Raw genomic sequence first — 25,266 nt, 5'->3', positions numbered from 1 at the left:
GTCATCGGCGCGGAGGACAAGATAGGTCCTACATCGTACAGTGGGTATATTGGTCACTGAACCACCCCCCCCTTTAAATCCCCGTCGCCCGCCTCTTCCTGGGTATCGTGTCATGAATGTCAGGCAGCATCCATCTTAACCTTTCGTAGGTTCTTGAGCTCATCCTGCTCGACCTGTTAGTACATGACATGCCATGTTTGTCAATGCCATCACCTCCTGTGGATGTGGAGCTTACCTCCGCTTTCCGCTTGCCCAACGCCGGCTCCGGTGTACTCCTGGCCGGCGTGCCGTCTCTGGGCCTCGTCGCCTCGGCGTGACAGCTGACGTGGTACGCACGATTACCCACCAGCATCGTATCCAGCCAGACCCATTCCTGCGCCGTATCCAGCCACTTGTTCTCGAATTTCTCCTGGCAGATGGGACACACGCTGTTGACCCCCGCCGACGCGTCGGGCACCACGACGTACCGGGGCTCGGCTTCCTTCTTCTGCGCCGCACTGCTGTCGCGGCCGTCTTCGCCCAGCGCCTCGTCCTTGTGCTCCGCGTCCACCACCTCGCGCGACTTGAGCCAGTCTGCCACGTCGACGTACCAGCTCCGATGCTGGCCCCGTCTCTCCGCCTCCGCCAGTCGCTGGTGAACTTGGAAGTGCCAGTCCATGTGTGCCGTCTTCTTCTTCCTGCCTGCCTCGTCTTTCCTAAATCGTCGTCCACACTGCGTGCATTGGGGGCCTAGAGCCTCAAATAATGCCGGTATTAGGTGCGGGCGGAATCTAGTTCAGTAGGCTTAGCAAACGCACTGGCAGGAGAGGACGGAACGGAGAGGAAGTAGAAAAGGGAATTCCGGAAAACCATTTGCAGCGGTTTGTATGATGTACGGTGGGAAAACTCACTCTTGCTTCAGTGATGCAGCATCGAGTTGAATGCTGTTCATCAACCGCCCAGGAAGCGATATAGCAATTGCCCCGGCATTCAGAGGCGCCAAAAGCTGCGCGAGGTTTGGCGGAAGCATCCCTGGCGGGGGTCCAGCCGTACCAGGGAACGGTGGTGGAGGAGCCGCGGCGCCGACCAGTGGCGTCGCGGCCGGGGGCGTCGATGTTGGGACTCCGGAAAGCAATCCTGCCTTCCGAAGTCCCGCAAGGAGCGCCATGGGATCAGGAGTTGGGGCTGCACTCGGTTGTGGATGTGGCTGAGGAGGTCGTATGGGGATGGCCCCGACTGCTGCAGCCGGCTGTTGTGTCGCTGCCGCAGGTGGTGGTGTCGGCACCTGCGGGGTGACCGACTGTCGAGACAAGAGCGATGCGAGAGCCCCTTTCCCAAGCAGAGCGTCAAGCGTCAAAGAGCCTTGCTGCGGGGCCGGACCCGTTGACGACGGCGGTACTACGGACGCCGCGGACGAGACGGCCAGCGGCGTTTTGTACGGTACATGAGGAGCAGCAGCAGCAGCGGCAGCGACGGGGCCGCCATGCGCAGGCTTTTGGGCCAGATATGGCCTTAGTTTCACAGCAAGATCGGCTACTTGATTTTTAACCAGGACCAACTGGTCCGGCGGCACATTCTGCGTCTGGAGCAGAGTCTGCAAATCCAGCAACCCTTTCAACCTCTGCTGAACACCCTGATCGTTTGGATTCTCACTGACTTCCACCTTGGAGACACTGATTAACTCCTCAATGTCACGATTCAAAGACGCAATGTCCACAGCGGCCGAGTAGTGAGATACAGGTGGTCCCGCCGGCGGCGGAAACGGCGATGGTGTACCGTAGGAGTGCGTCGGCTGGGGGCTTGTTAGTATTATGTGAGAAACACAACCAGAGGGCGAGAGTAGAAGCTCTAGAACTCACGGGATACAGACTCGACGTGTGAGGAACGACTGGAGCGCTCGGCGGGCGGGAGCCGTTCAACCCGTTCAACCCGTTCATCTGCTGCTGCCTTTGCAGTGGCGGCCCTGGAAGGCCATGCTGCGCTGACCCCGGCCGCATGCCTGGGGGTGTCGGTGTCGCCCTGACAGGTGCGTGACCACGTCCTCTGCCCAGGGGAAACCCTTGGCGTCCCTGTGCTTGGATGGCTAAAGCCGAGGTTCGGGCCTTCAAAAGTGATTCTTCGATGGGCCTGGTGACTTCAGGAGGGAATACCGGCCTGTCATCGAGAGACTGTGGCACGGGCTGCTTCCACGTTTGCAGTGTTTCTTCCATTTTCCGTCGTACTTGATTGTCGACGGCAGCGTACGCTTCCATAAAAGTCTGATAGAGCTGGGCTCCGAAGAAGAGAGTATACGGGGTTCCCACGTTTTTAACAATCGAGTCGAGAACATAGAGCGCGGGAAGTTTCTTATGTGGTGCTGTCTATGGTGCACATGTCAGAGACAAGAAGAAAACAGCATGATGGGAGAACTGACGAAACGAGACGATACCATGACGCTTTTTGTTCGACATACAGCCATAGGTGATGTGATGTCAAGGCGCGAGTTACGGAGAGTCGACTTACCCGCAAGATGTGCTTTTGCAGAACATCCGTAATGACCTGCGCATGCTCTGTATTTTCTCTCGCGATAGTCGTAAGAGTACTGATATCGGCCCTGTTTGTTGAGCTGAGGTCTTCGAGGGCCTGGCGGTAGTCTTCAGCCACGTCCAAATCCGGCTGGTCGTCAGACATGATGCCGATGGTGCAACCTGTTCAAAAACACGGCAAACAGAGGTGATATTTGATAAAAATTTGCTTTGCAGTAAACTCAACTCCTCCCCTCCAAAGATACGGGAAGAGAGTCGGGCGAAGCTTGCAAGAATGCTGGTTTTTCTTCTTCTTTCTTTTTTTTTTTCTTTTTTTCTTTCTTTCCTGAAGTTTGTGTTGAGGGAGTGCAGAGCTCAGGGAGAGAGCCTTAGGTCACCGGAAACACAGGTTGAAGGGAGAAAGAAAGCGACAAAGACGAAGAGACCACCCAATTATGTATGAACAAACGCGCACGCCTCGTTCTAGTAGAGATCAGGACAACTGAGACCTATTCTGGGGGGTAGGGGATGGGTGAAGAAATCTTCTGCTTCAATCTTCGCATCCAACCAGCGCCTTGTTCCCGAAGAAATCACAACGTCAAGGCCTACCCAGTCCAAGCAGATCAAGAGGGCATACTAGCCGGGCATCATCCAAAAGGAGCCGTCGCATACACAAGTCCTGGGAGGTGGCGCTTCGTTTCTTTGTGGATGGGAAGGGCCAGGCGTATTGCCTTGACGGAATCGTATTCTTTGCTGTCGTTTGGTCGTTCGGTGGTTGGCTGAACAGCTCGAAAAGTACGAGTCGCCGAGTGCAACAAACACCACTGCAACAAAGCAGACGAGGGAGGAAAAAAGAAAGAGAAAAAAAAGGGCTAGCTGAATGGTGTCTTGTTAGATGTGACCACCTACCCACGTTGCGTTGATAAAGCTTGGGTGCTGTTGCGGCGGGTGTCGCGTGTGAAGGAACGGAAGAAGTAGGAAGATGAAGGTTCCAGGTTACGCTTGGGGTAAGGAAGACGGGTTTATGGTGTGGCAGTTGTTCGCCGTTGCTGAAGCTGATGGCACTGGTACCTTGGTCAGTCCCAATTTTTCCGCTCTTCCCTTAATTACCTTAGGTAATTGATTGCTTCGTATCCGTACGCGAGACCTGACTCGACCAGAAAAAGCACGCACTGGCCTTTTGCATCACGTGATGCAGGGTGCACGAGCCCATGGGTTGGTCTATATAAACAAGCTCCCCTTCCCAGATTTTTAGTTTCCTTTTCTTCTCCTTTTCTTTTCTTCATACTTACCTTGTCCGATTTCGTGGCGCTCAAGAAGGCCGCGAAGTAAGAAGGAGGGCCTGCATTGCACATCGCGGAGTCAGCCTTTTTCGATTGTCCTTCGGGGCCATCGCGGGCGCAATTTTTGATTTGCAACTACTCTTTTTCATTATGATGCTGCTTGACGTAGCTTCATGAAGAAGAAGATACTCGTCGGTCGTGTTCGAGGCATCTGGTCCATACACACAAATGCGATTTTGATTTCTTTTTCTGCGGAAAGAAAGCTTTGAATCCCTCAGCGCCTGTGACATTCGCCTGTCAGTCCACACCTTTGTTTCCTCTTAATGATGTATTTATCACTGGACTATGAATCACGAGTACCTGGGGCGACACAAGACTCAAAACGTCGTCGAAGCGCTTGTTGAATGGTGTGGAGGCTCAATCAAAATTCTCACAACCTCAACATGGACGACAAAGTATGCACACGAGGCTTTTTTCCAGTGTATTATTAACCGTGTTACAGGATGCTGGTGTTGATACCCATGCCTCAGCACCGTTGTTATCATATATGGGGGTTCATACAGCTATAATTATAACGTGCTCCGCCAGGGCGGCTACAGCACGAAAGCAGCGGCGTCTAACGAGTATGATGGATAACCTGGGAAAGGTGTCGGTCCCATCGCCATGCAAGTTCCGTTACGTTACCCATAAAATTTACGGCTATTGTAACCACATTTCCTGTCTACGATACGAGACAGTGTAACAGACTCACACGGGATGTCATTTTTGGCATCATCTTGGTGCCGCTGGCGGCAGTTTGCCACAAGGATGACGGAGGTTGCATCGTGCGCCGTGCCACGGACAACTCCACACTCCAACAGGCGCGCACCTGCTAATGATGAAACTCGGCGGCGGGACGTCTCGCCCAATCAACGCCTGCTCACAACGCCTGCTCACAACGCCAGCTCACAACGCCACAGTTAAAGCGACCTAGGTACAACATCGTTAACCTCGAATCGATATATCCACGGCTACACAAAGCAATCATTGACAGGGATTTTACTTGTGTCATACTCCGTTCATTGCTATCTTCCAAGTATGGAGGGACGCTATCGAGAGGAAAGGTCAAAGGGGAAAATCTCCGGTACCTAGGACGTACAAACAGCAACAGTCGGCCTGGCTATCGAGCCCTCAGCAGCTTCGATGTCCTGCTACCAAGGGATGGGATCTTGGCCCTTTGGCCCTTTGGCCCCGGTCCGAAACGTACCAGACAAACAGGGAACGGTTGGATGACAGCTCTCCACGCTGCTTCAACCTCAAGTCGATGGCCTATCCGTACACCGTCCTACTGTAGCCTAACTTACTCCCATGTACAGACAGACTGGTCACTGTCGAGCGCTTCTTGTCCGACTCCCGGCACTACCCAAAGACGCTAACCCACCGCGACTTTTTCGGCCTCGTGGGTCGGTCCCTTGAACTCCGCTGCTTCTTAGCCGACAGTGAGGTTTCAAGTAGATGGAATAAGGTCGCCGCTGCCAGGCCATCTTGATCCCATCGGTTCCCGGCTACGTTTCGCCCAACGGAGCCTTGAATCCGCTTCTCATCCTATGGGCCCAAATCGGTTGGCCACGATGCCCTCGATGCCCTCGATGCCCTCGAATATTCATTCAGGGCTCAGCTCCCGGGCGCGAATAGACGAACGGCCATCCGCTACTCTGCTTTGGCTTTCGTCCTCTCTTTCGACCTGGTTCGACTTCGCATCTTCCCTTGTGGCGCCGATGTTGACTGGGGTCGCGGCTACTACTACCTATTTAGTCATATTCCTCTGTGACTACAATGGGCACTGGCACTGTTCGCTATTAAAGACACAGGAGGCCGCTGTTCACCTTTCAGTCACCATCTACTGTCACCACCTACTCATATTCTCACCTCGACAGGGCCCCTCGGAGTCTTCTGACGCCGCTGAACAATGTCATTCACGCCCAACACGTAGTTCCTTTGTATTCATTCTTTTTCTTTTACTATTGTTCATTTACAACATTCACCATCTTTCTTTATACCAACCTAGTCCGGACTGGTTCCTGACTGTTTGTTATCTATTCTTATTCACCTCCCAGCACTAGTGGATTATCTTTCTTTCTGTCTCTCGTCTCCTCTAGATTCCTCAGCTTCATTCACTCTCAACAATTTTTTTATTCTACTTGTCTCCAGATACCCCTCGAGCAATCAAGACCTACAACCAGCTTATCCATCAAGCCATCAGGCCATCACTATCTTGTCGTCCTAATCCAGGGAAACATCATCCTCTTCATCGCCTTCAACGTAAGTTTAAGACAACCGGGAAAGCCTCGACCAGCCATAGCAGACAGCTAATGTCCCCTCTCTCCAGGTCTCCTCACACTGCCCGCACTGCAAGATCGATCGAAATGTTCAACCTCTCGGAGAACTCGAGGCTCCGTGGCTCAGGCCACTTAATCCTCAACGTCTTCCGCGCCTGCAACATCATCAGTCTCCTGGCCGTCTGCGTCGCCACATGGGTCATGATCATCATGTCCGGCCTGACAGGAAACTTCTTCTTCTTCGAGGCCGTGTCCCACTTCTTCACCTTCGTCGTCGCTTCCTTCCTCATGTGCTCCGAGCTCAACCTCTTCAAGCGCTACTTCGCCCGCCACTGGCCCGTCCTCTCCCCCTACCGCGGCCTGACCTGGCTCGGCATCGCCATGATCGTCATGGGCTGCCACGTCCTCGGCAACCTCAACCGCCGCTCCGTCACCCCCGAGGTCATGGGCGGCCACTTCTGGCGCCTCGTCCTCGCCGCCGGCATCCTCTGCGTCACCTTCGGCTTCTTCAACATCATCTCCTCCGTCATCTTCCGCGACTCGGACAACGGCATCACCGCCCGCAACATCCGTGCCGACGGCGCCATCGCCTCGCCCACCTCGGGCGCCCCGACCTTCAACGACGCCTTCTCCGCCCGCAGCGGCTCCTTCCGCAGCAACCCCTCCTTCCGCAACGAGAAGGGCTTCAAGCGCCTGACCCAGCGGTTCATCAAGCCTTCCTGGCCCGGCGCGAAGCCCAAGATCGGCAAGCCTATGCCCGCCATGGACGACGACGACGACGTCGAAAGGGCCAGCAACAATGACGCGAGCATCTATCCTGTTCCCGACCGCAGCCCCATCATGCCGGATGTTCCGCGCCCGCCTACTGCTTTGCACCCCATCAACCAGCGGATCACCACTTACAGTGAAGCCCATCATCTCAACCGCTTCTGACAAAGGGGACCCCCAAAGGAAAAAATACAAATTAGGCTACTCTCCTATGCAGACCCAATATGGGGCTAAAAGAAGGGGGGGAAGGCAAGAGATGACCATAATGAGCCGGAGTCTTCCACTAAAACGGTCAGGTGTTCTTCAATACAGCATGGCGTTATGGTTTGTTTGGTTGCTTCACACGGATACCCTACGCGAGTAAGCAGGGGCGAGCCTGCGTTGCTCTGTATCACTAGGTTCTCCATCAGTACTCTTCTGCATTTATTCTTAGCTTCGTATTAAAATTCCGTGCCCTGTTGGAAGATATCAGTCAATCAGTATGTGTATCATCCTGCAACCGCTGTCAACAACAGGGAACGTGAGAGTACGTTGGCGGCATCGTCTTCCCCATGCCCAAACACAAGCTGAGCCAAGACCTTGCCAGCAGCACGGTCATCTCAAAAAGTAGGTTTAAGTAGACTTCGTCAAACCGAAGTTGAGCCTTGCGTGAGCGGATAGCCAGCACTGAGCTCAGGCATCGACCATCCCACACAAAGGACAGGGGAGGGACATAGGCGCCTGGGTACTGCGCAGCTCTCGAGAAGAGAGGAAATGAGAAACACGACCCAGTGCGTAAATATCACCATGTCTCGAATGATGATCTCTTACAGCGCATTCACAGTAGTGATACATTCAAAACGCTAACACAACGAGCCATAAAGTCGTGCCTCAAATAGGGCGGTTCATTTGTTCCGAATATCTGTATAATTCCTGACCGAGCCGGGCCACTCCATCGCATGATATCAAATGCCAGAAGCAAGAGTCGTCGTAATAATGCCGTCATCACGGAATACCCTTTTCCCAACACATGGTTTGTCCCCTGCAAAACCGTCTCACGACCGACAGTGACGATATGAGAATCCGCATCATCAGCCGCAACGGCGACCGATTTAACGGTAGCGCCACAGGTTGAGAGTGTTGTGGCGCTTCCACGTCTTCCTGCGGCCAGCCCTGGTCTTGTTGTAGCGGTGACCCTTGTTGAGACCACGGGACCTCTTGCCGGTGGCGGTGAGGCCGCGGGCCTCGCGGTGCTTGTGGACGGGGTTGACGATCCAGTTGATGCGGGGGTCGATGCGGATGGCCTTGTGCTGGGGGTCGACGAGGATGACCTCGTAGTACTTGTAGGTCGAGTCCTCGTTGATCCAGTACGAGTTGAGGACGCGCAGGTTAGAGCACCTGCGGCCAACACGCTCCTCGGCGGTGGCCTGGAGAGAGCGCTGGTACTTCAGCTGGTTGATACCATGGTTGGTAGGCTTGCCTGTGAGTTGTCCAGTTGCATTAGCTGTCTGCCGTCCTCTCCACCCAAGAAAGAGAAAATGAAACTTCGCTCCGGTCATCTCAAGACGTACCGTAGGTGGCACCCTTGGGGGCGGGCTTCTTGCGACCACCGCGGCGGACGCGGATGCGGTAGATGACATAGCCCTGCTTGGCCTTGTATCCGAGGCGGCGGGCCTTGTCGGGGCGGGAAGGACGGGAAGCGCGGTGGCAGACGTTGAGTTGACGGAGCTATATTGATGCACTCTCAGCAAATGTTCAACGAGTGTATAGCAGAGACAGGGGAGCAGCTCTCAACCACCATCCTGCTATCCGCGAGCTAGCACGGAAAGCATGGAGGGTAGTGAAGCTCTCCTCCCCCGCCCACATTATTGATTTTCAACGTACTTCCCAGCAGCGGACTCGGAGAAGGAAGAGCATAACATCGCTCTGCTTCTTCTTCTGAAGCTCCTCGACGTACTTGAGGGCACCCATTTTGGCTGCACAGCGAAGACTGTCAGTTGAAATAGCTCAAGTCTCGAATGGGCATGTATAAGCCTGTGACGGAGAGAACAAACCAGCTTGTCACGTCAAATCCGGGCGCCGAATTGTTGTCGAGGGGGGGTGATGGTCGCAAAGATCGGGTTGGGAAGTTTCACGGAAAGTTCGATGAGGAAAATTTGTGCCAGTTCCAGTTTGTGGGATAAGCGATAGGCTAGGCCAAATACGGCTAGTGCCATAGGACTTGCCCCAGACACAATATTATTGGGTGGCAGAGTGGGTCAATACACGTAAGGTGAGTGGCCTTCACCGACACTCACCTGGTGGACCACACAATCGACTTATCCTCAACTAAATCTCATGCGCACAACCTCAATCTCTCATCGCTATAGCTTTACACACCTGCTCAATACATTATTTATCCGTCTGGACGATTCGAACTCCACATATATGAAACCGAGAAAATCAGTGAGCATCAGCCGGGACATCGGTCAGCAACCTGGACCACTGCATCACTTGCCGTCTCGCTGCCTGTCCCCACGTCTCCTCCTCCATCCCGCTGTACTCGTTGAAAAACTCGATAGCCATACCCTCTATTGCCATGTCCTGATCCGTACCCGGCGCCGAGAACCGCGGGTTGAAATCCGGGCTCATCAGGGCCTCGACAAGGTCTTGCCCCAAAGTCAAGCCTCGCTTGAGCAGATGTGCCATGTTATCAGCATCTTGCCGCCACAGCTCTTCAATCCCTAAATCGAGTTTCTCGCTGCCGACACTCTTGTTAAAGCCGTTGTAAATCTGTAGCAGTCGCTCACATTGTCCCAGTGCTTGGGTGCCGGCTTGCTGGAGAATTGCCTTAGAGTCGTGGAGGCTCTGACTTTCAGTGCCCTCCCCTGATTCAGGGGCGGTGGCACCTCCACCCGTCCAGGGCTGCAGAAGTTCTTTCTCAAATTTCTCCCTGCCGCCGAATGTTAAGGCCCAGTACGTTATAGGCGAGGATGGCGATGAGGGCCTACCTTCTCTTTTTGCATTCCTCTATTAATGCTTCCATATCCGCTGTGTCCTGGTTAATCTTGTCCTCGAGGTGCACAGTCCGGTTATTCCTCTGCTTGCGGTCTATCGGCATCTTGTCTCTCACAGGTCGTTTTCCTGGGGTTTCCGAAGTGTCACTCGAGCAGGGTGATGGTCGCTTTGCCGACTGCTTTCCGTTCTTCTGGCGTGCCCCCCTGGTCCGGTTGTTCCCAGTGCCCACTTTCTTCCTCTGGTAGGCCATTTTCGAGGCTCTCTTAGCCGACTGCGGCTGTCGTGTGTGCAAATCACGAAAGTCGGCTTGCCCAGACACTATTCTGACTGATCAGTGTTCGCAGGAACGCCCGGGCGAATCTTGTCATGCTCGGCGGGAATATCACGTAATTACCGGCTTGCTGTTACTTTTGAAGACTAGTGGGACATTGAGCTCTTGTTTCCATGGAACTGGCCTTCGGCTAATGTAGCAAGACTGTGGCGGTTTCAAGATGTGAGTACAAAGACACAGCGGAGCTGATAGCTCATGACCAGCAGGCCAGTTTCTGATAGTACAGGAACAGCATAATGGCGGGAGGATGAGCCTCTGAGTTTACTTTTTCCCCTCGTTCAACTGAGGGGTACGTACGTACTTGGTCATCTGGCCAGACAGAGTGCACCGAGATAGGGGGAGTGGGAAGAAGGAAGGTATGTCCCACCCTACTGTTTCAGCCTGTGGCCATTGAGTGATATAACTCCCAGCAGAAACATCTACATATCCTGATGTCACATGTACCCAGTCGTCACTTCATTGCCGCTGTTCCCGTGCCTGATTCGAGATGACTCAAATGCCCTAAAAATGTGAGGAGGTGATGCTTGGTAACTCCACAGGTGATCGTCATGAATGAGGTCGAGACCATTGTGAATCCCTTGTCAATCTCGTGGAAGAATACTCTGTATCCCCGGCTTCTCGACTACAGGGACCACACCAGTCTTGTTTATGTATACACGAGAAATAAAAGAAGGAAAGGAAGATGAAGAAGAAAAGAAAGGACAGAAGAGAAAGAGATAATTGTCGGTTACGCTCAGCAGTTAGGAAACAAGGCCAAAAACAAAACCGTCACATCTTCGTCCAGGGCAGGATTCCCGTTCCAAGAACAGCCAGAGAAACGAATACCAGACTTCGACGGTATACTTCCCATCCAACTAGTTCCGCATCATTCATCCTGCGCCTTAGTGAAATACGCCAGGTCAATCCTCCGCCAGCCTCAGCTTCACATCTTTGGATCAACGGTTCACCTTTTGACAGAAGTCGGTCTGTTTGGTCATAAGCCATAAACTCCGGGCTGTCTTGCAAATTTACTACCTCTCCTGTCTTTCCGTCTCTTACCTTCACCTGTCTGTCCCGTGTAAACGAACTGCCAACTCCTCGTATTAAGAGCCCGTCCTTGAGAAGCAGCCACGGAAAGTCCTCCCATTACACGTAGACAAGTCGTACCCAAGTTTCCGCCCTGCTCTTTCATTTTTGGTGACATCGTTACACTCCCAATGCGTGCAAATATAAAATCCGTCTATGGGCATCGACCCATCCGTCCCTGGGCAATGAAGCAAGTGCAGAAGGGGGAGGAAAGAAAGAAAAGCTCTGAGTCATTTCCATTCGGCCCAGGTACGTCACCGGGGGGGTTGAAAGAAGACTGCCGGAAGAAGAAGAAGAAGAAGAAGAAAGAGAGAAGATCTTTAAACAAAGTACCAAAGCAGAAGTAAGCGAAAGTGTATGTGGGAGTTCGTGTAAGTGCGCCGTCTCCAGTCTGCCATCTAAGTTGAGTCGCCTGAATTCGTGGGCTTCCCCCTCCCCCACAGTAAGCCGTCCAACGCCGCTGAAGCAAAAAAAGGAAAGCAGTCGCAGGTATCTTCAACAAAAACTCTGGGCTGTTTCAGTCGATCGTGATTGTCGTAGATGTGTCGTCCCGGAAGCCAACAGTCTAGAGGTCTGGTACCAAAAGTACAAAAGCGCCGAAACAAGAAAAGAAAAAAAAAAAGAAATTCGCCCCAGCCAAGCCAACAGGGGCCCTCGGGAGGGTTTTTTTTTTGTTTTCGTTTTGCCGGAACGAGACATATGAAAATCTCAACGTGTGTTCAAAGAAAGGCTTTGGAAGCCACTGATCCAGTCGCCGCCTGGGGGGGTCATCGCGGAGGCACCGGGTTCATGGGACGGCCCGGCACCTTGAGGCGGTGTCTGGAACCGACCAAACTTTGCCTGGTAGTCGCTACTACTGGGCGGGAATCCATAGCCGTCAACACTCGGCATCACACCAGGTGCAAACGGCATGTTACTGGGTCGGCCTGCGGGGTTCGTGCCCGCAATGTGAGGGAATGGGTAGCCAGTCTGACCATATTTTGCACCCGGGAAGGGTTTCTCGCCGCCGAGTGGAGGATTGAAAATGTTGGAAGGCCCGCGAACCGATGGACCAGAGCCGGCGAAACCGCCGTGCTGTTGTTGACCTTGCTGCTGTTGGCCTTGCACCTGCTGCTGCTGCTGTTGCTGCTGCTGTTGCTGCTGCTGTTGCTGTTGCTGCTGGTGATTCTGTCGTCGCTCTGAGCTGTGTGTACCTCGCTGTATGCCAATGGCACCTGGTCCGACACCGCTTGGAGCTTGGATGCCGAGAGTAGGGCTCGCGAAGGACGCGGGGTTGATAGCCGACATCCAGATCCGCGTCTTGTAAATTTTGAACAAGTCCGTGACAAGAGAGTTGAAGTTGATGTACGTATCGGCGAAGTAATAGAACGTGAGCTTCTTCCAATCCCTGAATCAATTCCATCAGTATGTGACATCCCCGCAAGTGAGAAATGAGGAGGTACACCCACATTTGAAATTCAGCATCCAGAATTTCCATGTTCAAACCGTGGTCTTTCACCTTCTGCATGCAAGCTCGCTTCGCCTTGGCCTCGTTGCCCTCCTTGTCCCTGAGGGCATGTATTTCGTGGCTCTGGGCCAGGCGCTTGATGAGTTTCGGCTTCAGCTCTCCGACATTGGGCTCTTGGATGTGATGCTGTGTCGAAGGACCCATGCCGCCTACTGCACTGGCATGCAGTCCATTGGATGTCGCCATGAGACCCCCGGTGCCGTCTTGGACGGCGGCATTTTGCGAGTACATCATGAGCCATTTGTAGTGCTCCTCTGCGTAGTGTTCCTTGAGCTCTTTGGCTGTCTGCCAATCGACATTGTCACGCATAACCGTGCCCAGATCCGTGCCGCGGTCAGCCTCCACGATGACCAAGTCACCTGGCTTTACCGTGAGCCCCGTTCCCTCCTGAATGTAGAAGACGTCTGCCCGGGCGCACTTGAACAGGACAATATGAAGGAGCTGGTTGTGTCGAGGCTGTGACATGGCGTAGACGTTTCGATGTGGGGAAGGAGGTCGGTTCCCATAAGACGCGGAGGCGTGCAAGTTATAAGACGTTGTTGCAAATGGGTTATTGAACGACAGGCCTTGAGCTGGGGACACCAAACCACCGCCGGGTGTGAAGTAAAAGGCTACGCCAAGCAGATCAGTACCATTACCCACACGGCCTCGATATCCAGTGGCATCAATCTTCACTTGCTTACCAGTGTTAGGCGGCGCAGTGTAGTTCTGGCTCTCAGCGTATCCCGTTGCAAACTCAGGCGTTGCCGCAGCTGGCGCGGCCGGAGTGTCGAGCTGCGTCATGGTATCGGCGACAGAGCTAATTGATCCCTGACGAGTCGGCACGTCGGCGAACGAATGCCGCCTACTCTGCTGTCCATCAGGACCACCAAAGCCCAGCGAGCTGTGCCAGAAGGCCTTCTTCACATTTTCCAGCTTCCGATTTTCATAGGGTGGGCCCGAATACCCGGCGCCGAACTCGCTCATCCTTCGATTCAAGGCCCGCTTGGTGGCCAACTCGGGATTGTCGTTGGCTTCGTCCAACTCGTCAACGGCATAATCAGACTCTTCTGGAACCGAGTCCCGGAGGCTATATCCGTTGCCCATACTGTAAGCAGCTCCCGTCGAGGCTCTGGGTCGAAGCCTGGCGTTTTGGTACTGCTGCTGCTGCCGAAGTAAGGCGTTTTCACGAGCAAGCATCTCGATTGTCTTCGCTTCGGCGCTCTGTTGTTGGTGCAGAGAACCCTGCATCGATTCGGACGCACTTTCATCATCATCATCGTCCTCGACTTCCTTGACCTTTCCAAGCAACGCTCCATCGTTAGACATTTCACTAAGCATGCTTGGGCGCGAGGGCCGGTGTTGGAGCCCTGAGAGAGGAGGACCGCGACCACGGCCGACTGCGGCAGGATTGGTCATAGCCGGCAGGTTCGAGTCGGGATCCAGCTGACCCACGGAATATGACTGTGAACGGTACGTCTTAGGCGTAGGATGGAGTGGGATTGCGAAGGGTATCTGCGGATTCGGTCCGGATTCTCTTGGTGCCGGTGACGTCTGCCCGAAGGGGGCATCGGAATTGAAGAAAGCACCTCCTGCCGTTGACGTGGGGGGTAAAGTCGAAGTAGGGGAAGGAAGCACCTCAGTAAGGCGCGGCGGTGGATCCTTCCTCTCTGAATTCCAGATACCCCCTGCCCAGGTTAAAGGAGGCGGGGCGGGGCCGCGACTCAGAATGCTAGATGACTGAGCATGTGAAGTCCAGGTAGTTGTGCCAGGCTCTCCCGCCGGAGTGGTCGGGTGCGAGGCTGTCGGGGACATCGGGCTGGTAGCGAAGGAACCTTGTCGCGGACGGGCAAGCGGCTGACTGGTGTCGTTCAGCCACGATGCCCGACGGACAGGCTTCTGTGGCTGCGATGCGGCCTGAGGTGGCTCCTGGCGATGCTGTTCGCCCTCGTCCTCGGAACTAGCCAAGGCTTCCGAGTCGGGAGTCGATCGCCGGTTAAGCTTATCTAGAAGGATCGCTTGATTGTTGGGAGCCACTGCCGAGATTGTTCCTTGGCCCGGTTTCGACGACGAGCCAGGTTTCGTTGTGCTGGCGCTCATTGTAGGGGCCTGGGAGACGTACTCCGCTATACACTCGGTTCTTTCACGCTGACACAATCAGCAGGCCGCCAGTGGGGTAGCGTTTGACCGTCGACCGTAGCCAATGACCGTGGGCGGCAGTAGTGACGGCTGAAGAGGGTGAGAGAAGAGGGTGAGACACCACGGGAGAAAGTCGCAGTGTAAAAATTCAATCGGCGGAAAAATTGGTCTCTAGCCGCGATGCGCGTGGTAATAAACAACTAGGCAGACAGTTAGTAGTGCGACTCGAGCATGGGTAGATACGTGTACGAGTGGGCATAGGAGGAGTAGAAGTAGGCGCAGTGTTGTGAAAGCCCGCCGTATTGCTGCTATAGCACTCTCTCAACCCCAACTATGGGGGAGAGGTGCTCATATTCCTAACGTCTGCAAAGGCGTCGTGTGTGTATTCCAGCTCTACTTGTCCTGCCTTGCCATGCAGGATGTTGTAGTGCTGTTGACGTTGATCGCGAGCCGCAGTACAAGGAGTGACATAAAAGCCATTGAAAGGACAAGGTGGCAAAGCTATCCTCAAGTCACGTAATGGCTTGACCACAAAGCAAGCCGAGCCCGCCACCAGATTCGCCTCGCATACTCGACGACAAGAGGTATAGTGCAATTATAGTGTAATGGGAAATAGTGGGCGGCAAGAAGCGCATGCTTACCAGATTAAAACGGGGTGTCGGACGACCCAGTCTGGAGGCAGAGGATAGGGCCGTCACGCGGCGGAGAAACGGGTATTCGAGACGTGGTCGTTCCAGGTTACTCGGCGGCGACAGGCGCAGCAGAGGCGAGCCGTCTAAACTAGACGAGTGTGATGTCGTCTCGACTAGGAGACGCAACCGGAGCTCTGGCGACGAACGGTGGAGGAACTTGTGGACGAGAGGATTTGAACGAGTATATAACGCGGAGCAGGGTAGCGGTATGTCGAGAGCTGTCTAAACCCACTTTGTCTAAACCCAGATGCCCGAAAGAAAGGAAATCCAGATGGGATTCTGTATTACAGGGCGTATCGCGCAACCGCTGCGCAATGGCCCTTTCCAATCTGTCGGTATCTTACGTCGGTGTCGTGCGGTGCGATATAGAGGACCGTGGTATGTATACTTTGGGGGTGCGACGGACGTGAACAACGACCTAGGCGCATCCCAAGTCGGATGTGACGAATGGACGCAGCTACGCGACAGGTATACGAAAGATTGGAGGTGATGGAGAAGAGCACAACAAGGCCAGGTCGATCGGGTTTGCGTTGATCGTCTCGGATTGTCGACAAGAATGAAGAAATATCGTGTGCCTGGAGAACGTGGCGAGAGTGGGATAGGAGAGGATGGCGAGTGTCGAGAGGATGGCGAGTGTGAGAGGAAAACCAGCGTCGAGAGTGCAGATGGCCCGAGTAGAAATGAAGAAAAGATCGAAATACTCGGTTGTCTTAGGAAGGCAACTGGGTATGTAGGTAGGTAAGGAAGGTGGTAGGTGGTAGGCCAGGTAGCGATGCGGAGGGGAAAAGCCGACAGTGCTGAGCTTGTTCGATCTGTGTGCGGCAAGAGGTGGTGGCTGGTGTCCTCGTGCCGCTCAGGCTAAGGCACGGTGCGGTACTTTGTTCCAGCTGAGGTACTCGTACAGTACTCTACTAATGGTGGATGCGTGGATACAGCCTGGCGTTCGAAACGGAGACCGGGAAGTCCAGGCCGGTCGTTAGGTGGCGAACTCGAAATTGTCTGTCTGTCATAAGAAGATGATATCTTTTGCACTTCATAGCATCCCTCCCCAATTTCATTCATTCATCCATCATACATTTTCGTCATCATTAAGGGATAGGCTCCGGGAAATGGTTGAGTGTAGGATCCAGGCCCCTCTCTGTGTTTCTCTCCCTACCCCTAAAAAAGAGAGAGAGGAAGAAAAAGAAAAAAAGAAAAAAAAAAGGAAACAAAATCAATTAGTAGGATATAAAAGGACAAACACGGCTTTGCTCCGTAGTTGCTCCCCTCCTGCATAAGTACTGCAACTAAGGTAGGTACACCCTAAGTATTCTCCTACAGTGTAAAAGGACATTTAGACCGTTCCCTCATAGGAGCAAGTCCCTGGTCAACTCTTAGCAAGTTGTAGCCGGTGCGGAGACGCTGTAAAACTACCGCTCCTAGTTCAGTTGCCCCTGAGGAAGAAGCTGATTTTGAGTTACGACGAGACGTTAATTAGAGGAAACCTTCCCGGACCACGAAACGGGGTGGGACGGGTATGACCTTATCCTCAGAGGCATAAACGAATCACAAGAAGTCCCAAAATGACTACCGAGGAAGATCGACGATGCTCCTGAGTGTAGTTAACTCAGTAAGGAGTGGAGTAGAGCATAGGGGCTTACAGAGTAGAGGCGAGGATCTCCTATCTGTCACGGCCGTAGCACCTCAGGCACAACTACTAATTAAGATCTCACTTTAGCCGGTCAAGTTCCCCTTATTCCTGCAATGGGCTGTCTCTTAATTACGAGAACAGCTGGGGAAAGGTGCCAGGGGATAGGCAGGCAATGGTATGGGGCGGAAATTTGACATGTATGGAGCATCCGTGCGTACGGAATACAACGACATACCGGTCAGTTACGGGGAAAGTAGGTAGTTAGTGACGGGGGTAAAATTATGAGGCCCTCTCGTCGTCTCCCACATTATACCCATTCCAATACCTTATTGTTTCGGGGAAAGGGGATGCTTCGAGGGAGGCTTTGGCGAAGGCGGCTGGTGGAATTTGGACGCGACGCCGAGTTACTGTAATCAGCGATGTACATACAATACAGTCTTGGTGCATAGCTTTCTTCGGAACAGAGAATAGGGGTCGGAAGAGCACTAAGCGCACCTGCATAAGTGGCATGACCCTGGCCGCATGGCTGTCCGTACGTTGTAGCAAGACAACTTCTTTCGACCTCGGGTTCTCCCCGCTTTTTTTTTTTTTTTTTTTTTGTATTTGATTCTACGAAATGGCGATTGAACTTTCGCATCGCAGCACCTCTGACTTCTCGTCTTCATCTCTCCGCCAACAGTACTATTGACACTCACAGAAAACATCGATATATGTATGCTTCGTACGTACGAAGTACGTTGTCTTTCACCCATGGTACTTACTTGTAGTCGCCGCTCCGCTCCGGTCGTTGCACTCCGATTATTAATGTGTCGGCATGGACGGGGCTCGCCTGCCAAGACCCCTTAGGTACGACGTGCGAAAGTATTCCTGGGCTCGTTAACACTACTAAGGTACATTCATGACGCTGCGATTCTAGGGACGTACGTACCAACTCCGCACGAGTACAACCTATGCACGCAGAGCTAGTGATATGCACGGACCACGACTGGGGTAGAGTCGTATCCTGGAACCAATAAAAAGAGGCGATTTTCTCCAGAGCACCCAATCCTTCCACCCCGCACTTGCCCCACTTAATTCAGATCCCCACCACCGACTTCGTTAAGCTTTTTCGACCGGTTCGACGTCAGCAATGCCAGCAATGGGCTGATAGTAATTAACCAGTTCGTGGAGGGAGAGGCTGCCATTTCTTTGTTCTTTGTTTTCTTCCCCGACCTTATTACCAGGTATCGCTTCTGGTCGTAAAGCCGTGATTCGTTTATATATCTGTTCCCGTTCCACTCCGGGGAGACAGGGCGCTAGATGTATTTATTACCAAAAATCCAGCTACCTGCTTCGCCCGGAAGGGGCAAGTGTACGGATAGGTATATACGTTCCACCGCGATGCTCCCTTTCTTCACATTAACTTCTCTGAACTGTAGTTCCGCTGGTTGCTTGACGTGCTGATGGTTGCCTATCCAAAATCAATTCGACCAGAAGCTTCTACTGTTCAAAGGCTATGGCCTTGCCTCGCAATGAGTTGTGAAGAAGAAGGAAGCTGCATTTAAGGATTGAGGACAACACCCATGCAAGCCGCTAAATAATTCCCTTCCCGACGCACTACGTACCTACCCTCGAGCTCCACAGATCGACAAATGTGCCTGGTACGTGTAGAGTGGCTCTTGCTCTATACTCCCATATAAAAATATAGAATACCTAATTACAATCAGTCCTACCGTTCCCACTTCGGCGTGCCTCGAGGTTTGCAAGTTCTCCCCCTTCCCACCACCAAGACAAGACAGACCTACGCACACACAGTGGGAGAATTTGGGAGAGCCTGCGTCACATCGCTTCCAGCCCGTGGTCTGATCGTATGCCTCTACCAGAATCCGACTACGACGTGCCTTGCCCCCCAGCGACCAAGATCTGTGGGACCAGTCCACTTTGGGTTTCCTTTAGCCATCAATTTCCCTATATATACGGGCAATCCTCGTGGAATCCAGGTATATCCGAATATACGTGCTTGGGCTGCGAGATGGGGTGTTTGTTCATTTCATGTTACACCGCAGCGGGACGGGGACAAGTATTAAGCCGTTCGACACAAGTGACATAGGTGTTGCAAATTGATCTCTGCGCTCAAACATCAAGAAAATTACGGACGTCATCCTCATCACTTCAGTTGCCCATATCACGGTTATAATCCTCTGCTAGATTTTCCCTCCCCCGTCGTATTACTTCTGCTATCACTGATATCCAAAAGCGTGAGGCAACATCCAAGCTCAAGGTTGAGAAAAATGACAATGTTCAGTCGACAGTCCTACCAGTGGGTCCCAACTCTGTGCCACAGGCAGCTGCAAGATGTCACGAGGACCTGCCCCTCAAGTGGCCCCTTTTTTCTTGGCCCTCTGATCTCATTTCGAAATCCAGCAACGAGAACCATCTCGACGCACCGTACCACGCCTCGGCATACGTGCATATCTGCCAGCGCGTTCCTTGCGGCCGAGTAGGGGGCGAAAAGCAAGATTATGCAACCATGGAAACTCCGCTGAGCCAACAAGCCTCGTCTGCCGACTTGCTAGGATAAACGTCGGCCGACAGACCAGCCAGGGGTTCTACCCCGGATTTTAGCTGGCGTTAGCCTACCTAAAGCTAGGGGCCTCCCCCGAGTTACAACGCAGAGTTTTAGGGCGGCAGTTATATGTCCGCCGGTCTAGACTATCTAGGCAGACTAGACTATGCCGGATGATGCTGTTGTCATTCTCGAGCTCAACCGGCATCAAGCGAAGGGAAACATAGGAAGTGTCAACGACGGATGGCAAGCTGCTTTTTGCTCCTTCATCAGGCCTATCCGGGAGCCAAGGAACCTTAAGACTAGAGCGCGGTTCACTTGAAACCGGTGGTCCCTCTAGTTACGTAAATGGCATGGCAGCGAGATCGGCCAGCTTATGGTCTGACGTTTTGACGTTGACGTCGGGTTCTCACTAGCAGGGCATGGGCCAACTTGCGACTGGCATATCACTAAGCCAGCCAACCGGTGAGTGTAGATACGGCCATTCGTTTATTGTTAATTGAGAGCAGAGAGGCTGCACGGCGACGATCTTTCTTTATTGGTAGCCTGCGTGCATGAAGAACGACTATCCAGCCGATGTGACCCTAACCAACCCCAAATCCTACCCTAATCTGCTAGTATGACGGGATGGAGTGTCCTGTTGACCGAAAACGTGCTTGGGTTTTTGTTAGAGGAATGGCATGTGGTATGAAAAAAATTGGGGTTGAAGGTGGCGACTGCAGGATCACTTCTGGGTAAGTTCCAGACCGTCTCCTACTCTCACCGGTGATTGCCCTGTAGCAGTTCGTGGCGCTCATGGCAGCGTGCCCGGGAGACTAAGGTAGTTCACCTCCGCATGCCGGTCAAGATGTCCAATTACAGTTCCAAACGTTTCGGGTTGTCCGCTCGGTATTCGTACACCATATCCAGTACAACAGCCGATTTTAACCTTCCCGAGGCGAAGCTGTCAAACGCTGTTTTCTTTTTTACTCTCTATGCTTCGGCTTTTTTTTATGCGGTATTGGCCTCGCGCTTCTGGGCCTTAAGCTTCTCTTCGAACTTGGCGAATTCCTCAATGGCAATCTCCTCCTCTGGGTCAGTGACCTGATGGACGCTCTCGACCTCCTCAATCTTCAGAATGGTTAGTATACGAAGTGCATGATTTTCGTCCGCAAGAGCAGGACCAGGAGTTAAGAGAGAGAGAGAGAGAGAGAGAGAGAGAGAGGAAAGGTCGGGTTTGGGTTAAAGAAGGCAACTCACATAATGCTTCAACATGCTTTCAATTCCATTCTTCAGAGTGACGGTGCTCGAGTCGCAAGTGCGACAAGCCCCGCGCAACTTGAGCATGACCTGGCCGTTCTGAAACCCGCGGAACTCAATGTCGCCGCCATCCTCCTGGATCGCGGGTCGTATCCTCGTCTCCAGAAGCTCCTTGATCATGCCCACCACCTCGCTGTCGTTCTCGTCGTACGCCAAGCTGTCCACCTCCTCGATGCCCTCGCCCGCTCCCGCCTCGTCGCCTTCCTTGCGCTCGACCACGTTCACGATGGGCTGCCCGGACGTGATCGCCTCGGTAATGAGCGCGAAGATCTCGGGGCGCACGTGTGCCCACTGGACGTCGGCGGCCTTGGTGACGGTGATGAAGTCGGTGCCGTAGAAGACGGAGGTTACGCCGTCGACGGCCATCAGCTGCGAGGCGAGCTGAGACCGGTATGGCGGGGAAATAGTGTCGCGTGGCGAGAGGTATTCGATGAAGGGAGTCGAGATGCCTTCGGGAAGCACGCGGTGGTTCGGCAGGAACTTCAGCGCATCCGGGTTGGGCGTGGACTCGGTCTGGATGAAGATGCTGCGGGATTGCGTCTTTTGCGGATGGGAGAACCGGCTGAGGCGCTGGCTAAGACTTGGCCGTGGTACGCCCGCGGCGCTCAGCGGTTTCTTGTTTGTCGCGAAGGGGCGGAGAGTGGTGGACGGGCATAAAATCTGCGCCCTCGTCGAGAGACGGGGTCGGGAAGTCCTTGTCAATGACCCGACTAGGCGGGATGCTCTCGAAGACGACATGGTTCAAAGGTTCAAAGGCACCTTTAATGCTCGAAGTTAACGGTCTGTAAATATTAGTTCGTTCTCGAGTAGTTATAGCGCGTGAAGTTGATGTGTGAGGATTTGAACGTGGCGAGTTGTATGTACGAAGTGTTACTTTAGGTGTTGAAAGATTTCTGGCTCGTGCTCGCAAATCGCACGCATTACCAATCCATCCATTGGCCCTCGGGAATGACGCAAAGTCGGATTCAAGTACCGCAGTAAATCCGATTTGCCGACCGTTTCGTTGGACCACACTGGTGCTGCTGCTGGTCCACTCCACTACACGTGTATTAACGGCCCCGGGCACAGTGTTCTGGACTGTGTCTTACGGTATGAGCTCCAGGGACGTGGGGGGAGCTTTGGCTCTGTTTTTCTTCTCCCCCGAGAACGACCGACTTTTTCTTTAGCACTTGAAACGAATAATTATCCGTTCCTCTTCCAGCCATGCATACCTCTAATCCGCTTTAACATCTTATCCCGCTGGCATCATGTCGGTATCTGAAAACGAATTGACCGTCCCTGACAACCAGACGATGTCCTCAATGCCAACAACAACAACAACAACAACAACAACAACAACAAGTCCACTGGCCAATGGGACTGGACAGGATGTCAGCATGACCTCTGGAACAGCAAATAACGCCATGACTGCTGGAACCATTGACGGGTGCTGTAAAGGCGAAACCACGAACGCGCCGGCGAAGGAGGCGAGTGGGAAAGACGACGGCGAGCAGCCGCGAGCTACATCTTCGAAAACGAAGCTCTGCGGCGTCTGCAACGAAACTCCAGGGAAGTACAAGTGTCCGCGATGCGGATTGCCATTGTAAGTTCAGAGTGGCGTGTCTGCGTCTCTCATTATCATTAAACCCGTTAAACCTCATACCATGCATGCAAGCCTAATGTCAAGATCCGTCGTCTAATCTTGCCCATGAATCTCCAGCTGCTCTGTCGCTTGTAATAAAACCCACCGTGAGAACCACCCGCCGGATCCCGAACCCGAGTCGAAACCATCTGACGCCGGTCCTTCCCCTCAACCTGTCGCCATGACTGAAGGTCCGTCATCTTCGCACCAGCCCGACAACCCCTTCAGCGTTCTCGATGACTCGGAGCAGCTGCGTTACCTCTTCCGCCGATACCCAAACCTCCCCCAACAATTGCTAGCCATCAGTGCCGCCACAGAGCCGCCAGCCGAGGCTCAACCGACCTCTCTTAAGGAGGCCATTCTTGCCAAGGCGGCGGCCGCCGGAAAACCAAACCAGGCACAGTGGAACCACGATGTCGGGATTCGGAAAGGGAAGGAGGCATTAAGGAGGGCCCGAAAGGCCGAGGGAGATGCCGGCGAGGGCGTGAGGGAGTTCTCCGAACTCATAATCCATCTCACATCCCAGGGTGCGCGGAGCGAGGAGACCGGCTCTCTGTTGCGGAGTCGGGCGGCTCAACGAGATGCAGACCTGATCAAACGGTTGTTGGAAGAAGAAGGTCGTCGCTGAAGTGATACGAAAAGTAACCGCTGAATCGCTTTCTTACTGTTGACCGGAAGGGGGAGAAAAGGGAACAAATAAACGAGGAGTGCAATTCAGGCAGGATCTGCATATGCGCTTCGCAAAACGACACGAGAATTGAGGGATGGCGTTCGTTCCAAAAGAAGGCCCGATGGTCGACAATGTGTGTTCAATGACTGGGCCTCAAACGGGCGAAGAAGCCGATTTTGGGTGACTTGATGGACGCTTCGGGAAGCCCCGAATTGTCATCCCGTGTCTGCGTCGTGGTCTTGTCTTCGCGGCCGTGCTTCGTCAGGCTCCCCAAGCGACCCCTTAGGGTCCAGAGGGAATCGGACTTTCGGAGTTTGGATTTGAGTTTCCCTTGCCCGGTCTCATCGCTTTGAGTCCAGTCGACTCGGTGCGCGTTGATCTCATGAAGCGGTACGAAGTCTGAATCGGCGGTTTCATGCGAGTGACGGCCTTCCCCAGGGTCGCCTGTGCTCAGCCTCTTCACCGCGTCTTCGGAACGGCGCCCTGCGGGCAAATGAGCCTCCCACCCTTGCTTCGGTCGTTCCCTCCGGCGGTTCTCTCGCTCCTCGTCCGCCGCGGCCGCAGCTTCGAGGATGCGGTCGTTTTGGAACTGGTTTCGCTTGTACACTTTCCCGCGCTGGCTCTGCGCCTTCCGTAGCGCTGTGTGCTGGTCAGCCGGCGCGGTTTTCTGGTCGGCAGACGATGCCGCGGCGTTGGGACCTCCGAGGTGAAATTTGAGGGCTTTCTGGGACAGCCTGTGGACGGTGCGCGGGCTCGTCATGTTGTCGGCCGTCGTGGTTGTCGCGAATTGCAAAGCTGCCACCTGCGGGACATAGTGTGGCGGCTTGCCGTCTTGGGTTTCGGCATTCTGGTCAAACTTGTTCGAGTGAGAATGGCGATTGTGTCTTTCTCCCGAAGCAGCCTTTTCGTCCCTGCGAGACCCACTGGTCGAGGTTTCCGTCAGGGATGGGACGCTCGCTCTCCTCCCAGCTCCGGCTCGTGTTCTCTTCTTCTGCTCGGCCCGCGCATTCTGCTCGGCGAGGACGAGACGCAGTCTTCGCGACAGGTCTTCTGGGTCGACTGGCATGGATTGGCTGTTGTGACGTGGGCGTTGCTTGGGCCACGTAACGGCTCTGGCGGGAGGCTTGGTCATGGCATGGTCATGCCGGTACCCGACGTTGTATAACATGGGCGAGAAGGGGTAATGGTGGTTATAAGGTATGCTGTTGAGAGCACAACTCCCGGCCACGTTTCGAGCTAGCCGCGGAGAAACCAAGTCAACCGAAAACTAGATTGACTAGATCTTGGCGGTGTGGGTTTAGACTTGTAGAAAAGGGAACCCGTTAGAGATAAGGGATTTCCTGTCGAATAGATTGGTGTCTAGAACAGTGTGAGCAGACGATTCGAGAGAGCCAGACTAGAGTCGTCTTTCTCGATTTTGCTGTCCGTGGCTTTGAATATGAATTATAGTACAGCAAGCCCGAGGAAGGCCCCAACCAAATATCAAATTGACGAGCGTCGCCTTGGATCTCGGTCAGATCAAGGTCATGAGCCACTCGTACGATGGTGTATGTACGAAGCCCCTAAGGTGAGTGGACCTCGGTGGACCCCCAAAATTCAAACGCCTCTGGGACTGAGGAGCAGAAACGAACGTGGGTAAGAGCGGATGATAAGAAGAACCAGAGAACACTGGGTGCTTGTAGGTGGATGTGGTGGACGACTTGGCGGTATTAACCAGAGAAACCAGAGGGTACGGTCGTGGCGAGAAGAAGCGGTCTCAGAAGCTGGTGAGGGAGACGTCGTGAGTAGGCATTGTCTTTAAACAAAGAAAGAAACAAGAAAGAAAAAAACACAAAGCGCCAACCAACTTGGAATTAAGCTTCGAGTTCTCTTTGTGTGGGTGCAAGGGGGGGAGGGGGCGATGGACATGGTGAGCCGAAGGAGTCAGGGGACCATTGGGGACCATTGCTCGCGTGCCGCT

The 25,266-nt window shown here is 53.6% G+C and overlaps 10 protein-coding genes across 10 annotated transcripts; 3 read left to right on the top strand and 7 right to left on the bottom strand.

The window, feature by feature from the left end:
- Window positions 1–119: 119 nt before the first annotated feature.
- On the bottom strand, window positions 120–2,649 carry SODALDRAFT_321657 (hypothetical protein; the record flags this gene model as incomplete). Its single annotated transcript, XM_028609640.1, has 5 exons — window positions 120–173; window positions 236–770; window positions 891–1,771; window positions 1,839–2,339; window positions 2,482–2,649. 5 exons carry the CDS (start codon window positions 2,647–2,649, stop codon window positions 120–122), a joined length of 2,139 nt encoding a protein of 712 aa, XP_028468083.1.
- A 2,475-nt stretch (window positions 2,650–5,124) lies between these two features.
- SODALDRAFT_92600 (hypothetical protein) lies at window positions 5,125–5,992 on the top strand. Its single transcript, XM_028615788.1, has one exon. The coding sequence runs from the start codon at window positions 5,353–5,355 to the stop codon at window positions 5,866–5,868; it is 516 nt and encodes a 171-aa protein (XP_028468082.1). The 5' UTR covers window positions 5,125–5,352; the 3' UTR covers window positions 5,869–5,992.
- SODALDRAFT_92633 (hypothetical protein) lies at window positions 5,987–7,050 on the top strand. The gene is made up of 2 exons (XM_028615789.1): window positions 5,987–6,067; window positions 6,135–7,050. Exon 2 carries the CDS (start codon window positions 6,172–6,174, stop codon window positions 7,015–7,017), a length of 846 nt encoding a protein of 281 aa, XP_028468081.1. The 5' UTR covers window positions 5,987–6,067; window positions 6,135–6,171; the 3' UTR covers window positions 7,018–7,050.
- Window positions 7,051–7,814: 764 nt separating this feature from the next.
- On the bottom strand, window positions 7,815–8,965 carry SODALDRAFT_92596 (60S ribosomal protein L15). The gene is made up of 4 exons (XM_028615787.1): window positions 8,886–8,965; window positions 8,716–8,807; window positions 8,403–8,559; window positions 7,815–8,311 (listed from the first exon to the last, which is right to left on the bottom strand). The coding sequence occupies exons 2-4, from the start codon at window positions 8,800–8,802 to the stop codon at window positions 7,944–7,946; spliced, it is 612 nt and encodes a 203-aa protein (XP_028468080.1). The 5' UTR covers window positions 8,803–8,807; window positions 8,886–8,965; the 3' UTR covers window positions 7,815–7,943.
- Window positions 8,966–9,249: 284 nt separating this feature from the next.
- Window positions 9,250–9,579, bottom strand: SODALDRAFT_329974 (hypothetical protein). The gene has a single exon (XM_028611094.1). It carries the CDS (start codon window positions 9,517–9,519, stop codon window positions 9,274–9,276), a length of 246 nt encoding a protein of 81 aa, XP_028468079.1. The 5' UTR covers window positions 9,520–9,579; the 3' UTR covers window positions 9,250–9,273.
- A 2,353-nt stretch (window positions 9,580–11,932) lies between these two features.
- Window positions 11,933–14,810, bottom strand: SODALDRAFT_321653 (hypothetical protein; the record flags this gene model as incomplete). Its single annotated transcript, XM_028609639.1, has 3 exons — window positions 11,933–12,611; window positions 12,673–13,342; window positions 13,415–14,810. 3 exons carry the CDS (start codon window positions 14,808–14,810, stop codon window positions 11,933–11,935), a joined length of 2,745 nt encoding a protein of 914 aa, XP_028468078.1.
- A 2,297-nt stretch (window positions 14,811–17,107) lies between these two features.
- On the bottom strand, window positions 17,108–18,355 carry SODALDRAFT_321652 (hypothetical protein; the record flags this gene model as incomplete). Its single annotated transcript, XM_028609638.1, has 6 exons — window positions 17,108–17,146; window positions 17,182–17,205; window positions 17,601–17,697; window positions 17,933–18,000; window positions 18,100–18,119; window positions 18,259–18,355. 6 exons carry the CDS (start codon window positions 18,353–18,355, stop codon window positions 17,108–17,110), a joined length of 345 nt encoding a protein of 114 aa, XP_028468077.1.
- Window positions 18,356–20,706: 2,351 nt separating this feature from the next.
- SODALDRAFT_356231 (HIRA-interacting protein 5) lies at window positions 20,707–21,753 on the bottom strand (the record flags this gene model as incomplete). The annotated part of the gene is made up of 2 exons (XM_028613891.1): window positions 20,707–20,826; window positions 20,956–21,753. The coding sequence occupies 2 exons, from the start codon at window positions 21,751–21,753 to the stop codon at window positions 20,707–20,709; spliced, it is 918 nt and encodes a 305-aa protein (XP_028468076.1).
- Window positions 21,754–21,843: 90 nt separating this feature from the next.
- On the top strand, window positions 21,844–23,264 carry SODALDRAFT_356230 (hypothetical protein; the record flags this gene model as incomplete). Its single annotated transcript, XM_028613890.1, has 5 exons — window positions 21,844–21,871; window positions 21,975–22,043; window positions 22,305–22,385; window positions 22,453–22,597; window positions 22,715–23,264. The coding sequence occupies 5 exons, from the start codon at window positions 21,844–21,846 to the stop codon at window positions 23,262–23,264; spliced, it is 873 nt and encodes a 290-aa protein (XP_028468075.1).
- SODALDRAFT_92445 (hypothetical protein) lies at window positions 23,141–24,609 on the bottom strand. The gene has a single exon (XM_028615786.1). The coding sequence runs from the start codon at window positions 24,472–24,474 to the stop codon at window positions 23,446–23,448; it is 1,029 nt and encodes a 342-aa protein (XP_028468074.1). The 5' UTR covers window positions 24,475–24,609; the 3' UTR covers window positions 23,141–23,445.
- Window positions 24,610–25,266: the final 657 nt, after the last annotated feature.

Source organism: Sodiomyces alkalinus (genome assembly GCF_003711515.1).
Source record: "Sodiomyces alkalinus F11 unplaced genomic scaffold SODALscaffold_2, whole genome shotgun sequence".
Lineage (NCBI taxonomy): Eukaryota > Fungi > Ascomycota > Sordariomycetes > Glomerellales > Plectosphaerellaceae > Sodiomyces > Sodiomyces alkalinus.
The sequence above is the reverse complement of the archived record's forward strand: the minus strand, read 5'-3'. Positions and strand labels throughout refer to the sequence as shown.

Bases quoted from the DNA above. Each gene is read 5' to 3' on its own strand.
- SODALDRAFT_92600 (XM_028615788.1), top strand. From the start codon at position 5,353: ATGGGCCCAAATCGGTTGGCCACGATGCCCTCGATGCCCTCGATGCCC.
- SODALDRAFT_92633 (XM_028615789.1), top strand. From the start codon at position 6,172: ATGTTCAACCTCTCGGAGAACTCGAGGCTCCGTGGCTCAGGCCACTTA.
- SODALDRAFT_92596 (XM_028615787.1), bottom strand. From the start codon at position 8,802: ATGGGTGCCCTCAAGTACGTCGAGGAGCTTCAGAAGAAGAAGCAGAGC. The intron at 8,560-8,715 runs GTACGTTGAAAA...GCATCAATATAG, and splicing joins TCCGAGTCCGCTGCTGGGAA to CTCCGTCAACTCAACGTCTG. The intron at 8,312-8,402 runs GTACGTCTTGAG...GACAACTCACAG, and splicing joins CCCCAAGGGTGCCACCTACG to GCAAGCCTACCAACCATGGT.
- SODALDRAFT_329974 (XM_028611094.1), bottom strand. From the start codon at position 9,519: ATGGCACATCTGCTCAAGCGAGGCTTGACTTTGGGGCAAGACCTTGTC.
- SODALDRAFT_92445 (XM_028615786.1), bottom strand. From the start codon at position 24,474: ATGTTATACAACGTCGGGTACCGGCATGACCATGCCATGACCAAGCCT.